This window comes from Pantherophis guttatus, chromosome 1, assembly GCF_059756535.1.
Source record: "Pantherophis guttatus breed Tessera chromosome 1, ASM5975653v1, whole genome shotgun sequence".
In the NCBI taxonomy this organism is placed as follows: domain Eukaryota; kingdom Metazoa; phylum Chordata; class Lepidosauria; order Squamata; family Colubridae; genus Pantherophis; species Pantherophis guttatus.
The window spans coordinates 95,004,282-95,021,763 of NC_142063.1; the positions used below are offsets into that span (position 1 = coordinate 95,004,282).

General features: G+C 35.8%; 1 protein-coding gene across 1 annotated transcript in view; it reads left to right on the forward strand.

Moving 5' to 3' along the window:
- The window catches only part of SPON1 (spondin 1), a 313,993-nt gene that overhangs the window by 60,577 nt on the left and 235,934 nt on the right, over positions 1-17,482 (forward strand). The window contains exon 3 of the mRNA XM_034417147.3: positions 16,628-16,761. Within this exon, the coding sequence (XP_034273038.1) occupies positions 16,628-16,761 (134 nt within the window). The remainder of the gene's footprint in view (positions 1-16,627; positions 16,762-17,482) is intronic.

The window sequence follows — 17,482 nt, forward strand, 5'->3', positions numbered from 1 at the left end:
TCTCCGAACTACTCAAAATTTCCACTACCAGTTCTCCAGAACTGGTCAGAACCTGCTGAAACCCACCTCTGGTGAGTTGGGCAGATGCGGCTTCCTGGTGAAGATGATGCAGCTTCATGCTGCAATGGTGGGCTTCATGCTATGGTACTGGGGAAGGCTGAGGAGACTGCAGCTTTGCACTGCACTGCAGCTCACAGGCTTTTTACAACATCAGAAGCCCCTGAGGCACAGTGTGACAAACAGCTCCAAAACCACATGGTTCGGGGGCTGCTTGCTGCCCCACAAGGTATGGTGCAAGTCAACCAATAGGGCACAGATGGAAATAGGCAGTAGAGAGGAGTCAAAGGGGAAGAAGTTCCTTGCCTTAGAAAAACCGACACTCAGGTCTGGGAAGGACCAAGCAGGAAATGGTTTGGATTGGGATGGGCTAATGAACAGTTGAATTTGGTTAATGACAGTAGTGAGGATTGACAGGATTGAATAACAGAACAGAATAATAGAATAACAGAGTTGGAAGGGACCTTGGAGGTCTTCTAGTCCAACCCATTGCTGAAGCAGGAAATTCTATACCATTTTAAAAAATGGCTGTGCATTCTTAAAAACCTCCAGTGTTGGAGGACCCACTACTTCTGGAGGAAAGTTGTTCCACTCAGTGGTGGGTTTCAACTGATGTAACAACTGGTTCGCTTCGCACACACGCTTTGCGCTTCACGCATGCACTCCATGCTCCGCGCAAGGACATTTTGTTTAAAAACAGCTGAGGCACGGCAATCAGCTCTGCCGTGCCTATCAGCTGTGCTAAAAACAAATGAATATAGGTAAGTATAGCTCAGGGGCAGGCAGGAGGGCCCAGCTGATGGTCAAAGTGAACCAGTTCGCTCTCAGCTCACCATCGGAGCAATCGATTCGCCTGAACCAGACCAAATAGGTGGAATCCCACCCCTGGTTCCACTGATTAATTTTTCTAACTGTCAGTAAATTTCTCCTTGTTCTGTCAGGAAATCTCTCTTTGTTTATTTTCCATCCATTGTTTCTTGTTCTGCCTTCATATTGCTTTCTCTAAGTAATGCAGTCATGTGATGTTGCATTTTACAACCTCATTGCTTAATGATGGAAATTCCAGTCCAAATGCCATTGTTACTCAAGGATTACCTGTATGTTAGTATGTGCATATTCTTCCCTTTTAAAATATGATTTATAGTCATCTCTAGTTTGTTTGTTTTTTTGTGGTATATAAAAAAAACTTAGAAATAATGCTTCCACATTTCTTTCTTTCTTTAAATGTGGAATGTCTTATTTTAATACACTTTTTCAGAAGAAGTCTTATCCATTGCACAAGTAGTGCAGAGAATAAAGAGAACAAAATTGTTGTAGAAACTATCTAATGCCTCAGCTTATTTCTTTACCCTTCCTCAGCTGTGTTTTGCTGGTGTTCTAAGTCAAGCCATGGATCAAATGCCAAAGCTGAAATTGTTTTATGCCTGATATTTGTAAATACAGAATCTTTTTTTATTGGAAAAACAGATTACAAATGCTGTCATTTAATAAATGCAGAGTGATGCCAAAGTTCTATTAAATAATGCAAAACACACAGAGGAGTGCTATTTATCTCCATATCATTTTCTTAATGAAATGGTAAGGATTAAAATATTGCTTTGTCTTTAATATTTTAATGTAACAAAAGCTTCAAAAATTACTTTTTCAGTATTTTCTTCCATTCACACAGCTTGCTCTATTTACCTAGAAGTAACTACTCAATTCCAGTTTTGAAGGTAGAGAACATACGTGCCAAGAGCTGAGGCAAACAGCAGGGACAAGATAATTTTTTTTAAGATTTTATTGACAATCTGGAAGCATAGAAAATCACTAAATTCAAAGTGGGCTTACACGTTTTTTAAAAATTGCAAATGCAAAATTGCTTGATTTGCAAGTAAACACGTCTTTAAGATTAAGCTTTTATGCTAGAAGTGGGCAAGGTGATCCCAGCTTTTGACCTAGGAATTCAGGGAAAATCCGAATTAGTTTAGTCAGGTTATAGCATGGTCTGCGTCATACATCTTGCTGAATGAGGGTCAGCCTGTTTTGTTGCTAAAGCATGTCTTGTTTTCCAGGTCTTTTATAATTATTTGATAATGTCAGCAAAGTTTGGGAATGGCCATTGAAATGGTAAGGCAAAATGGAACATGCTGGAACAGAGAGTTTTAACTTCTTATTTGCTCTGACTTGGTTTGAGCTAACAGTGAATATGCAGGAAAGGAACCCTGGGAAGTGCTAATATTGAATTGTCAGTTCAATAAATGATCACTTTTTAAAAAAGCAACCTTTACTTTAGGATCAGTTGATTGTTTGATCAATTACATGCCATTAAGTTGTTGTTGACTCCTAATGATTACATAGATTTTCTCTGTTAAGAGCTGTCCCTAATCTGGTCTTTCAGGTCTTTCAATAGTGCATTTCCAGCATTAGACCCTTCTCCATAGAGTTGAGTCTTCACAGAAGGAGTCTTTAAGTAAAATAATTTGAGTCTGGTCATTTATGCCTTAAGTGAGAACTCTGGGTTGATTTATTTGATGATCCATTGCCTTGTTTTCTTGGCTATCTATGGTATTCTCAACAGCAAATTTCAACAATGTCAATATTTTCTTATCTCATAAAGTGATGTCCTTGCATTTGGAATATCATATGTAGTTCTGTTTATCATGTCTTCCCCCCCCCCCAAAAAAGGGGGGGGGAAATCTCTGAATGGAGAAAGTGCCAAAAAAGAAAAGCAGAACAGTTGTTATATGATAAAAGATTACACACTGATCCCCCCCCCCATTTAGTTTATAAAGAAAGGATGTACATCAAATTATATACAAAATAGGAAAAGACACATTTTTCTCATTTACTAATAGTTCTAAAACCAAGGGGTTGTACAGTGAAATGAACAGATTAGCTTAAAGGATGTTATGCCTACTTAAATTATTGGTTTAACAGCAGCAGTAAGTAGTAGTGATGACCCACTTGAGTACGGACTCATTAATGCAGAAGACCACCAGTTTCTGATAGTTCTGAACTGTTGTCTTATTTCATTTAGTATTCAAGGTAATATGCCTCTAAGGTTGCATGGAAAAGTGTTGTTCAATCTCTGTCCTATGGCTGAAGATTTTCCATGGATATCCATTTAGACAGACTGAAACTGAATATAAACTGACTATAATCAGGCTGCGGTCTTGATAATATTTTCTAAAGACATGGCTTTTATAGCTTAACATATTTCTGGCTCAGTTCATCACTACCTACAGTTTTATACTTGCTGTCTTTTCTCTTTTCCCCTTTTACTGCTTTTATTATAATTTCTTTGTTTTCATTATTGTGAGCAACTCACAGTCATTGGGAATTGGGGACATGTAAATACTAATACTTTGTATTGTATTTCCATTCTGCCTTGGTGAACTGAAAATCTACATTTTTCTTACTTAACTCAGAAAATGTAAGTAATGAGTTGATAGTTATAATGACCTGACACCAAGTTTGATTTTTTTTTAAAGTCATAGTTTGCATACAATTCAGGGAATGAAGTGTTCGTAGCATAAGTATCTGATCATAGTTATTTGTATCATTCTTTATTCTGGTATTTGTTTCCCCCAGTGTTTCATCTCTCTTTTTGTTACCAAAATTGTCAGCTGCTTTACTACCTTCCATTTCTCAAGGGGCACTCACTGATGGCATGGAACCCATATGTACAGTCATTCCAAGTCAGAATCTGACTTGATGGCCTACGTCACATTAAAATTCATACAGCTCCCAAAGAAAAGAAACCCAAGAGGTTGGATTAGTTTTGCCTAAGGACTGAACCAAGAATAATGGCTCTGGGATGGTGAGGTAACTCAGCACCTCTTTGCCTAAATAGATCTTATCTTCCAAAATATGTCACTTCAGTTCTGCGGTGATTTATAAAGCCAGCCACAGTATTATGTTACCACAAGAATGAATATCAATCATGTATATTTAAAGCAATAGCACTCATTCTGATTTATTTCATCACAACCTCATAACTGAGCAGATTCTTCCTCTATTTCTAGACAATGTTACTGTTTGCTCTTTGCTTTGACTCAGTAGCTTATTAAAACTTAAAACTTATTAACAGAAATCTTTAATTGTGACATTTGCTAGAAAGAGGTCTCCACAAATTCTGTCCCTCCTCCTGATTTAAATGGAGGGGTTATTCTGAACAAATGCATTTGCATGATGAGATGCAATTGGGATTACAGAAATGAATTTAGGGGGAATCAAAATAAGAAATCTTTAGAATAAATACATTGCAGATCCCTTTAAAATGTGGCACTTACATAGCATCATGAAAATTCATTAGTTCTGGGCACAAGAGTCTAGGAAGGCAAGGAAGACAAATGACATCATGGGTATTATGATAGCATAGTGCAAATTATATGCGTTATAAAATTTGTATTAGTTATGGCTTGACACATCCAATGCAACTAGCAGAAATTACATAATATGCATGAGACATGTGATATAGTTATAGTTTGTGATGGATGTCTGTCATTCTGAGATCAGCAAGATTTTATGTGCATAACCTTAATTTGGTTGTACAGGTAGACCTTGACTTACAACCCCAACTGGGATCAGAAATTTGGTTGCTAAGTGATATGGTAATTAAGCAAATCATCATGCAACCGGACTTGATATTATGACCACTTTTACCACAGTTGTTAATGAATCATGTGTCTGTTTAAGAAGAGATTGGACAGCCATTTGTCTGAAAAGGCATAGGGTCTCCTACTTGAGCAGGGGATTGGACTAGAAGACCTCCAGGGTCCCTCTGTTATTTTGAATCATATGGTTAAATTAGTCCAGCTTCCCCAATTGACTTCACTTGTTGGAAGCATTTCATTAGTCCCTCATACTCTAGTCATCTTCTAGTTCAATTACTGCAACATGCTTTATGTAAGGCTACTCTTGAGGATCACCCACAAGTTACACTTGGTCCATAATGCAGAATTGTGGGTAGTTATGACCTAAGATTGTGACACTATTATTTCATGAGCTGCATTAGCTTTCTATTGGCAAATTGTACAAATCGTACCAGTACAAATCAAAGTGCTGGTTATCACATCCATTGTAAAACACTGTATGGGACAAAGGTGGGTTGTTTGTGGGACTACTTCTTCCAATGGTATCTGCCCTTCTCACACTCTCCAATAGCAGACATGCCTATTCCATGGTGGTTCCTTCTTTCTAGAATGACCACTTGCCACTCCCAAGATACCACTGGACTTTATCTTCCTTGTCTTCAGAAAGGGAGTAAAAATGGCTTTTTTAAAAAAAATGTTCATGCTGAGAGATTTGGAACCCTATCTGGAAGGGGGTTGGGTGGGTACAAATGTGGCACCCAATAGCCTACTGATGGCTGGTTGGATTTTGTTTGAAATCATTTGTTTTATTTTGTACTTATTGCACTCTGCCCAGAATTGCAATATTTCATTAGGCAGCCATATAAATAAAATGAATGGATATGGATATGCGGTGCTAGAAATCTAGTGAGCCAAAAAAAAAGTGTAACTATGATTGCAGAAATGAAATAGATAAATTTCAGTTTACCAGGAGGACATAGCACAAAATGCGTAGGCGGAAAGATATTCAGGTATGGCTGAGAAGGCAACTTGTTAAAGCCAGCAAATTGTTTCCACACTCAGAGAAGGGTTGACGTGTACCAAGTTAATACAGAGAGGATCAGAGAGAAAAGATGCCGGCTTTTACACCATCTTTTTGCTTCTGAATACTTTGCCACTGACATATCTAGGACAAATGCAACACAGCCTTCTTTGTATACACATACTCATATATATCTGCTCGAGGGTGGCAGGCCAGAAAACATATTTCTTCAACTTCATCTCAGCATACACAGATATACTGCCTATAAAGTCTGATGCAGATTAAGACTGCCAAGAGTGGAAGGTGGTGATATAAAAGAACTCTGACATGGTTCCTTACAGAGGATGCTTTGCAGACAAAAGAACAGTGGCAAAATACATTTTTCTGACCCAACCAGTGAGAGATTCAAGAAGAAGCTGAAACTGCTTTTCATACCATATATCTTAATTAAATACAGTGCACAACCTTCTCTGTCCCATATGAATAAGCAACCAGTTCAATTGTTTTGACATTTTTTGTTGTTGCCACTGTTCTTATTGACGAGAAAATACATTATCCCTACCCTAAATGACCAAAACAAATGGTAAATAAGGAACCATTCGTTCGTTCATTCGTTCATTCATTCATTCATTCATTCATTCATTCATTCATTCATTCATTCATTCTTCAATCTTACAGCCACCTATCTCAGCCAGGAGACTCTGGGCAGCTTAATATTCTAAAACTATAAAACAGTTAAAACAATAAAAAACAATAAAAATGTCCAAACAAATTTAGCAAAAATCGGATAAACCATAATAAAATACTTTGATTCCAAAAGCAGATGCAACCCAATTTACTATTTGTTAACTTGAGAGAAGAAATATGTGAACTGGAAACACTGCAAGACCTTTTGCACATGGTTGGAAAGTGAAGCCAAAAAAACAAAACAAAACAAAAACAAAAACAAAAAAACAAAAAGCACCCCCAAATCTTCAAGGATTCTAACATAAGCTCAACAGAGTGAGCTAGTTTCCGAGGAAGACACTGAAGTTTATCCAGTTCTTTTTTCATCTATGCTTCGCATAATATGCAGAATGGAATAATCAACCAAGAACCGTTGTTAGTTTAATTTTACTTTACTGTGTATTTTTCCTGTCCTTCAGGTACTAATAGCTTCAGGGCAGCTCACTATAAAACTGATTAAAATAGAAAAAACAATCAAAATTAATTAAACCTGAGGAGGAAATTGGTGATTAAAAAAATTCTATCAGCATACTTACAATTAAATTCAGAGAACATTTGAAGAGGCCAAAAATCGTTGGCACCCAAATGACATGGAGACTGCAGCTGTGATGTTGTGGGGAGAGTATACCATTAGTATGGCGACTAAGAATGTTTTAAACCCCAGATTATAAAAAGTTAAAACACCTACTAACATTAATAATAAAATAGGTACTATTTGTCTTATGACCCAAATCTAGGAACTGCTATCCTATCCGGAAAAGCTGTGATTCTGTATATATCACAAGTAATGGATATTAGAAAAATATAAAGCAAGAGAAATTTGCAAGGGAAGGTATTCAATAGCCTGGGAGGAACTCATCCCTTGCCTTCATGTGAGAAAGAGTGACAACAAGGTGTTCTTCAAAAGGGCCTAACCTGCAGTTCTTATGGCCACACTTCTTAGTCAGATCTTAAACCATTAATGGCTTTAAAGGTTAATATCAGTACTTCAAGTTGTGTCCATAATGTAAATACTTTAAATTTTGTCCATAAAAGTGTTCAATACATATCTTACATATAATCTTTTCACCTTGCACTGCTTAAGTGTCACATTTTGTACCGATTGCAACATCCAGATATTGTTCAAGGATAGCCTTATGGAAGATAAGCAACTGGATTAGGAAGAGTTACAGCTGGTTCAAGACTCCAGTAAAGAATCAACAGCATAGTCATAAATCAGTCCACTTACTGTTATGCCTGGTCATAAAGCTATAAATCAGTCTTCAGTTTTTCATTAGAGTTGTAAGAGGTTTTAACAGTAGTGGTAGTCAAGGTTTCAGCAAGTTAACTGCATCCAACATCAAGGTTCAAGGGGTGAGGCAAAACAGTCATAGCTGTCAGGGTCTGATCAGAGAGCAAAGAATGTACATAGACAGGCACAAAACATGCAGCTTTGAGGTAAAATGATCACCAAAGTTGCTCTAGAAAATAACCTGCCTTGTGAGGCAGCCTTAAATGACAAAATATTCTGTCTGAAGAAATAGTCTTCATATTGCTAGGATCCAATCCTGTAAAATTTTGGCGCTCTTCCCGTGGTAGTAACTACTATGGGAAGCTATGAGAGAGCTTATAGATTAGTCTAGAGCTACATAAAGTAAATCAGCATACATTTTATAGGGTGTCTTCTATCGCAATATGCCAAACTAAACATCAGAATGAAACTGAACTATTGTAATGAAAGAGAAAAATATTTATAAGTTATGTTCAATAGTCTTGCAGTGCATTCTGGATAAATTAAATGTCTAGTCTCCTTTTTAATAGCTAGCTTTCCCCTAGCTTACTGTTCCTAAAGTTGTTTCAATCATCATACATATCCACATAGAAACTCATAGATAGGCCTCACTGCATACTTGCCTTCCTCTGGTTTTTTTGTTCCTTTTTCCACACATATCCCTGATAGTATCATCTTATTAATATTAATTGTGAGCAATGAACTATTTTGACCTGAGTAATGATTAGTGAATCGTGTTCCATAATTATAACAGAAAAGAGATTTATTTAAATGAAATGAATTAGAGGGTTAGGAAAGGCCTTGGATACAGGGAACGCAAAGTAAATCCCTAATGATCTAAACTCAATGGCCAACTCATGGTCAGTGGATCATAAAGTGCTAAAAAGTTACTGCCATTGAACTTGGACCTCTAATGATAGGAATTCAAAAGAATTGCAATGTTTTACCAGCCCTGACATTGCTGGTTGTAGACCAGATCTAAAGGCCCAATTGGAAATTATTTATTATTTTCTTCAAAACTGGCTTCTCTGAATTAAAAAAAAAATAACATCTGCAAATGGACTGACCAAATATGTTCAATAAAAATTGATAAACCTAATGACAATTACTGGAGCTGGAATTGTTGACCTCTCAATTATATATATATTTTCTATCTTTTACATTTTCTGATAGATAAATCAGATCATTTTATAATGATTTCAGGGGGTGAAGTTCAGGTGAAAAAAAATCTTTAATAATAAGATTAGGAAGGAATATAGGATTTTCCCAAATTAATAGTGTTAGCCATATTATTTGGATAATTAGATATTTTTCTAAGTAGGGGTGAAGTTTATATTTTGACATGATTACATAATAAGCAAACCTATTGGGAAATAAAATCTTGATGGTGCCCAAGAGCATGGAATATATTTAAACAACATAGCATGTATTTGCAGAGAGCTAAAAGTTATAAACTTGCTTAAAAGCTTATATAAGGTGATCACCTTTAAAGCGCTCCATGGTTTAGGGCCGGGGTACTTACGGGACCGCCTTCTGCCACCAATTGCCTCCCACCGGCCAGTTTGCTCCCACAGAGAGGGCCTCCTCAGGATGCCATCGGCCAGACAATGTAGGCTGGCAACCCCCAGGGGGAGAGCCTTCTCTGTGGTGGCACCTACCCTTTGGAACAATCTACCCCCAGAGATACGAGTGATCTCTTACCTCCAGACTTTTCGTCGGGCCCTAAAAACCTATTTTTTTTCAGTTAGCCGGACTGTCCTGATTTTAAGGTTGGTTTTAAAATTTGATATGGATTTTAATTGATAAGTTTTAAATTACGGGCCAAATTTATTTAATTATTTTAAATCTATTTTTAACTTTTATGTATAAATGTTTTTTATCTTGGCTGTTCACCGCCCTGAGTCCGAAAGGAGAAGGGCGGTATAGAAGTTTGAAAAATAAATAAATAAATAAATATGACAATGCTAGAATTGGTTTCTCACAAGGGTACAACCAAAGAAAATGATTTGTTCAAAAGATGATATTAATAACAAAAGCAATAATATTTAGATTATATTATAAATTAAATAATATATAAACCTGCTCAGAAATCTAGGTGAATGAATTTGCATGGTGAAGGGATAGTCTGGATTAATGTATATGGAGATACAACAAACAAACAAACCCAGTACTGTTGTTTATGTCTACTATGTCTACTCAACCAAGGAGCGGATGTGATGCTCACCAAAAGCAAAGTGAAGGAAAAGAATCATGAAATAATAATGATGGAAGATCATGATTATCCTGATATGGATGATGGCACCCATTCTAATAATATTCCACGTCCTTTTAAAAAACTGGATGTTTTTCCAGGTCTTGGGGTGGTTTGATCCCTTTGTGAGTTTTGTTGTTGACCAGATTTGCCATGTTGTTTTCTTCTCTGTTTTCAAGAATTCTTGCTAGTTCATTTTTCTATGTAATTATTATTTTATTGCATTGTGAGATGCCTGGAATCATATGGAATCAGCTGGCACTTAAATAAAATACAGTGGATTGGATTAAATTAAATTGGGGAAAATGACATCAAATATGGCCTTTCTAGGAAATCCATGACCATCTACTTCAAAGAATAGAAGAAGGCATTGCTCTTGTTGATTTGGTACTGACCCATAAGGACAAATATAGGCAAGGAAATAGAAATAACTTAGACTATGTAATGCTGGTCTTCTTTAAGGAGACAAAAGCTAGGTGCAATTAAACATAAATATTAGATATTGAAAAAAATGCATTTTAATAACCTCCAAGCAATAATATGAAATATGGTAGGAAAAGCTAAAGAAAAAAAGGAACCAAAGAAGTATCTGGGTTCCTAAAAGTAAGAAATACTAAAAGATGAGTGCAGACAAAGAATTCTAATGAGGAAAAAGGTAGATTCAAAATGTTAGCTTGCACAAAAAAATCTGTAAATTCTGTAAAATTTTCTGTAAGAAAGGATATAGAGAGAGGGGTGGGTAAAGGGAAGAAAAGATATAGATAACCTGGAATTGTTGAGATGTTATCAAAAAAGTTTAAAGCTTGATGTTATCTGAAGTTGGAGAAGAATATCATGGACAGCAACAATGGTTTTTTTAAAATATGAGTTTAAAAAGAATATCAGTTCCTCAATGAAAGCAGCAAAATACTAATTGCTACAAAGAAGGAATGCCACTATTGAACTTACGTGTTGGTTTCTTCTTCTCCAGTAAAAGAATCAAGCCATTTTATGTAAGGCATTAATCAGCATATTTAAATCATTTTAAATAGTGTCTATTAAGTAAAACCTTAATAGGTTTTCCAAACCTATTAAGGTTCCAAATCCTGCACAAAACTCAATAAAGTTCAAATAATTGAAGTGAATATAGAGTTAGTGAACCCATAGCTCTCTAAATGTTAATGACAACTACCCAGCATCTTTAATCATTGGTAATTACCAATTTGGAGAATTGTAGTTCCAACAAATCTGGAAGGTGCCAGCTTAGTAAGGAAGGGTAAACCATAAGGCCCTGCCCAGATATTAAGATTGGTATAAACTCACAAGATTAATTTAGATGATAAGCATGAAATTATTTTTGTAATAATTCCAAAGTATAAAACTCCCTTCTTACTGAGCTGGGCACGGTCCTAATATTAGAAATCTTTCAATAGCGTTAAAAAGCTATTAATTTATTTGGCTTCCTTAAAATCTTTTAATGTAACCAGTATAAATTATTCAGCAATCTTTAAACTAGTTTACGCTTGTATCTTACTTATTGTAATCCCAACAGCTACTTTATTAATATTTGAGTTATGTCCAGTTTACATTTTTGCTTTTACGCTATTTTTTTCTTAATAGATTTAATGTTTCATTATTTAGTTTGCTGGGGCTATGCCATAAAAGGAGGGCTATAAATATATGAAATATTTTATCTGTTTTATATAGAATCTAAAAGAACTGCTCAGGATTCAGGCAACAGGGCTGTGTATTATCAGCAGTGCCAAGTGCAGTAATGGCATTATAGCATTTTAGAATATTCAGATGAGTTCTTAGTGCTTTTTACCACAACTCTCTAAGGTAGACAACTTTGTTTTGTAGATGGAGACTGAGTTCAGGAGAGGGATTTGTTGAATACCAACTAAGTTGTTTTTATATCAGAGCTTTTTCACACTATCAGGCATGGCTTTTCCCCAACTTGTTGAAAGTGTAATATAAACAAAGATGCCACCCAATACCCAAGATGGCGTTATATTAACTAGCAACATACTTTCCTTTGCCAAAGTTTTTCTCTACTTTCAACTCACAAGTGAATTCCATTTAGGAAGTAACTCTTCTACACTAATCAAAAGCTTTCACTTCGCAGATCTGTCCAACTGTATTGCTTTCCTGGACAGCACAGCAGTGGGCAGGAAGCAAATTAATAGTGAATTGTGTCTTAATTGTCCTTTGTTTAGCTTCAGTCCCCTGGCAAAAAAGAATATTGAATTTACTCATTATTTCCTCCTGTTCTTCCTTTCCAATATGGAAAAATAGCACTACTTTTCTATATATAGAGAAAAATGAGTAATTTGAGGCTCTTTTCTTCATGGGTGACAGTCACAGATGAAATAGGAAGCAATTAAAGTCTGATTCAGTATTAATTTCCAGCAGTCTTGAACATAGAAATAATAAAGTTGACTAACCAGAAACTGAAAACTTTCATCTGAAAGAAACTGTGTCCTTTAAGAGCATATGGTCTGTCTTTGCTAGGTTAATGAGTGTGATTGTGTTTTCTTACAATAATAATTGTCTGAGACACTATCAGAGGAGGAATGCAGAAAACATTAGAATGTAACCATTTACCAAGAATATTGTATAGTTTCCCTATAAAAATAACTGAGTGAACAAAGAATGGCAATTCCAAATAAAAGGATGAGTGTGGAAACAACATTATTGAATTTTTTTTAAAAGGGAGTTAATATTGGGACCAAATAATAATATTATTTGGTCTCTTAGGCTGCCATGCTGTGCTCACTTTCTGAAGATAATCTACTTTGAATATAGGAAAGCTTATTTAATTCATATACCTATGAATCAACACTCAAAACCACTGACGTTTTTGTCTATGCTTTTGTTAGGATGAATGGGTCTACAAACCGTAGAGATGAAATGATCAAAGTAACTTGGTATCTTTCACATACTTTTCAGTTACAACACCTGCATCTATAACCTAAGACATGTTGTCCAACTAACTGAATATCTCAGTAGTACATCACAGAGTAATATCTTACAAGTAATCCTCACTTAACTATGCTAATTGAGACACAAAACTCCACTGTTAAGAGACAAAGTCATAAATAAAAATAAACCCACATGTCTGTGCCTCTTAATTCCAGCAGTCTCGATTGCCCATAGTTAAAGAAGCACTGTATGGGTTGTTAAGGGAGGACTTCATATAGCTACTACATGTGACTTGCTGCCACCTTCTCCACTGACTTTGTTTATCAGAAGTTGGCAGGGAAGATTACAAATTACAATCACGTGACCGTAGGATGATGAGACATCGTAATTGTGATTCAGGCACCAAGCACCTAGATCACAGTGATGTGATCAAGGAGAGAAGCAATCTAGAACTAAGAAATTTCCTGACAGTTAGAACAATTAATCAGGGGAACAACTTGCCTGCAGAAGTTGTGAATGCTCCAACACTGGAAGTTTTAAAGAAGAGATTGGACAATAATTTGTCTGAAATGATATAGAGCTTTCTGCCTGAGCAGGGGGTTGGACTAGAGCAGGGGTGTCAAACTGGCGGCCTGCAAGCCAGATGCATCACACGCAGGCCATGCCTACTCCAGCTCCACAAATGGGGAAAATGTCACAAAACATCACATGACAGCAACGTGATGCAGAGTTTGACACCCACGGACTAGAAGATCTCCAAGGTTCCTTCCAACTCTGTTATTCTATTATTCTGATTGCAGGGATTCTGTAATAGCAGTGTGTATGAGAACTAATCGTGACAACCATTAATTCAATGTTGTTGTAAGCTTGAACTTTGCTGAATGAGTGGCCATTAAACAAAGGCTACTGTCCATTCCAGAATTTACTATTCTACAGACATCTTGACCATACTCAGCTTACTTCCTATGTTAAGACCTTGGCAAAAGTCTCATAGATGTGGCTAGGCTAGATAAGAATCTTTATGGCAAATCAGAATGAAACCAAATGAAAGAACCGATTGTCCATTGCCAGCATAAGGATGCAGACTCCCTCTTATACTCAGTGGTTAAAATCCATTTCTTTTTCTTCTTGCTTTTCTCACAGTTCATTGGATGCTTGGTGAACCTAAAGCTGAATCATTCTTGAATATTTACATAATTGCCTTTTCTAGTGTGAAAACCCCTGGCTCTCACCTTAATGCTCATTCATACAGGAGTTGTAATCCACACTGTCTAGAGGAAACAGGATTACTTCCCATAATATTTAATGTTTATTAGCATTTATGTGTTAATATTTATTAACTTCAATATTAACTATTGAACATTAATATGTATTTACATTAACATGATATTTATTATGATCTTCTGTAGCGGCTTTCAGACTCCCATCTACTTCTTCTGAATCCATTATCTTAAAACTGCTCTTTTAATTCATAACACTGAGCAGATACAAGGTCATCTTAGTTCTGTTATAATAATGCCCTTTTACCACTAGTTTTTGTCCATTCTGATTGTATGGTTTCTACCTTTCATAATTTCATAGTGTATTTTTGATGTTTAAACCAACTATCCTCAGCATGAACATAAAGTAATGACTACATTTCAAATGCAGAAATACAAATGCAGTCAGACTGTCTTTTAAATTTCTAAATTAATTAAATCTTTGCTTCTTAAATCAATTAAACCTTTGCTTCTTAAAACTTGAGGCAGTTTGAAATGCTCTAAAAATAACTTACCAAGATTATCTCCAATTTATAACTCGAGATACATGGCTAGAGAAGAGAACTCCTACTCTGTGGTGGTATCCAAATCAGGACATATCTCCTTAAAATAAAAAACAATACCAGCTTCCATGTCATATGATTACAAAATCTAATAGAAATCACATACATATTACACAGTACATACATACATGCATATTCTGTTCATCTGAGCCTTCCAGCTGAATTTAGCTGCTTGTTCTTAGGATATATGTTTCTTATCTTTGGGAATCAGTGTACTATTTTTGGTTTGTTGTTTGTTTATTAGTCTTACGCCATTTCTTAACGGTTATTATTTTAGAGTTGATAATGTTTTGTTAAATATTCATCACCTTGAAATCTGTGCAAAAGGTAAAATGGCAATTTTAAAACAGAAAGGAAAGAGTAAACAAACTTTCAGCCTGATTGGCATAACCAGTAAGAATACATTAGATCTGTTTAGCCACGAGAAAAGATGTCTGGGGTAGAGATAATTGCATAATTCAAGAATCAGCAGCAGGACCAGATGGATAGTCAGATCACATTTATTGCCATCACAGACCACAGGAGATTTTAAGTTCGAGGATGGCATTTAATGGTAGGAAAAACTTCCTAAAAGTAAGAGCAGTTTATATAATTTTTACTCTCTTCTCTTCTCTTCTCTTCTCTTCTCTTCTCTTCTCTTCTCTTCTCTTCTCTTCTCTTCTCTTCTCTTCTCTTCTCTTCTCTTCTCTTCTCTTCTCCTCTCCTCTCCTCTTCTCTTCTCTTCTCTTCTCTTCTCTTCTCCCTTCCCTTCCCTTCCCTTCCCTTCCCTTCCCTTCCCTCCTCCTTACCTTACCTTACCTTACCTTATTTTTTTTATTAAGAACTTACACGGCCACCCATTTCATGGAATTATTTTGAGCAGCTCACATCCAGCAATTAAAAACAAGGTTAAAAACAAAACAACCCTTCTCCTCAGGTGCAAAGAGAGTGATAAGTTCCCCTTTCTCTAGTTACATATATATATATAAGAAGCGGAACAGGCATCTGTTGGAGATGGTTAAATTTGGATTCCTGAGCTAAGTAGGGAGTTGGTTTTAGTGGCTTCAGTAGCCCTCCTACTCTACAATTCTGTAAAATTGAAAAAAAAATCTATTAGATTCTGTATTCATATGATATGGAAGCTGGTATTTTTTTTTAATTTCAAGGAGATAAGCTAATGCTCTTTCTCTTTTCTTTTTATTTACCAGTTGCAAGTTCTGTAAATGGAGGATTTATACATCTTAGCTCAAACTCTAGTACAAGAAAGAAGAAAAAGTGGTGTCATAGATTGATGAAAATATCATTTATATCTGATAGGGGGATATTATACAACCTTAAATTCAGCAGAATTATAGGGTGCCTTTTCATATTATACTCTGTGGCTTGTACTATTATAGCCATAGATGTCAGTTCCTACATCTCAGATAAGAACAATGATGAATACTGTATTATTTTCTTCTTGTAATTACTAAAATGAATTTAACTTTTAATGGCACATTACAGATCAGATTTCTGCAAAGCTGCTTTTTCTCTCTCTTTTTTTTTAAAAAAAACAATTCTTTTGAGGGTTTTGTCTCCATTTCCCCTTTTCCGTATTGTGGTTTTCTTTTTCTTTTATTTCTCTCCTTAATGTCTTTCTGAAATATGTGAAAATATACATCCAGATAGAAAATAAATAAAATCCATTGTGTTATTTGCTTTTGAAAGAACCACAGAGTAGCCCAAAACTAGACCCTATATAATAGGCTGAAGAATACACCTTGCTTACAACAAAGTTACTTTCACACTGTCCAGAAACTCAAATATTCAATTCCTTGCAAGAGATCTTAATAGACCTTTGTCAGATCTGATGAGTTCTACTATTAGCAATTCAATCAAAGAAGCACATTACCTTAAGAAAAATTATCAGCTATTTGATAACATACAGAACATTATATATATAGCATAATGTCAAGGACCTTTATTCACTTTCTAAATAGGTGGTTTTGATGTTTCTAATAAACTTTTGCTTCTTCGTGTGTAGATTATAGATGAAGAAGAAACACAGTTTATGAGTAATTGTCCTGTGGCTGTGACAGAGAGTACACCAAGAAGGAGGACTCGCATTCAGGTGTTTTGGACAGCTCCTTCTTTGGGCACAGGATGTGTAATTTTGAAGTAAGTACATTTATGATCTAAATCCATGATTGAAAGCATAGGTGGTGCATATACTGTACTTTATGACTTTACACTGATTTTTAGCCTGACCTTAACTGTACTATGAGATTCTCAGAAGCAATCATTCTCAAGGTTTAATGCTCTGAATGCCTGTAAACATTGGTAAAATAAAATTTGTACAGGCAATTTGCACTGCTTTGAAACCAGATCAGGACCTCTGTAATTTTATTTAAAAAATAAATAAATCAAGAATGGAGTTGATTTAGCTTTGATTCAATGGATGTGTATCTGAAATTGTAGAAAATTACTTTTTTATTTTAAATGCTGCATGCCCATGAAATATGGGGTGGTCCACTTCCCCATTTGCAGGTAGTTGACATTTCAGAAAATGCCTGGCTACAGGGCATTTATAGGGATGGTGAAAATCTGCATGATGGCAAATAGCAATAACAATAGCACTTATATTTGTATACTGCTTTACACAAAATCACAATTTGGGTCCTCATTCTATCAACCTTGGAAGGATGGAAGGGTAAGTCAACCTCGAGCCAGTCAGGATTGAACTGCTGGCAGGATCCAACTGCTGGTAGTTGCAGAGTTAACCTGCAGCATCACATTCTAACCACTGCACCACCACGGCTCAAATGCAGTGTTGCAATCCAAATCCTGGTATATGATGTGAAGTGGTTCAAGGCTGGCATTGGTCTTGAACTCACATAGA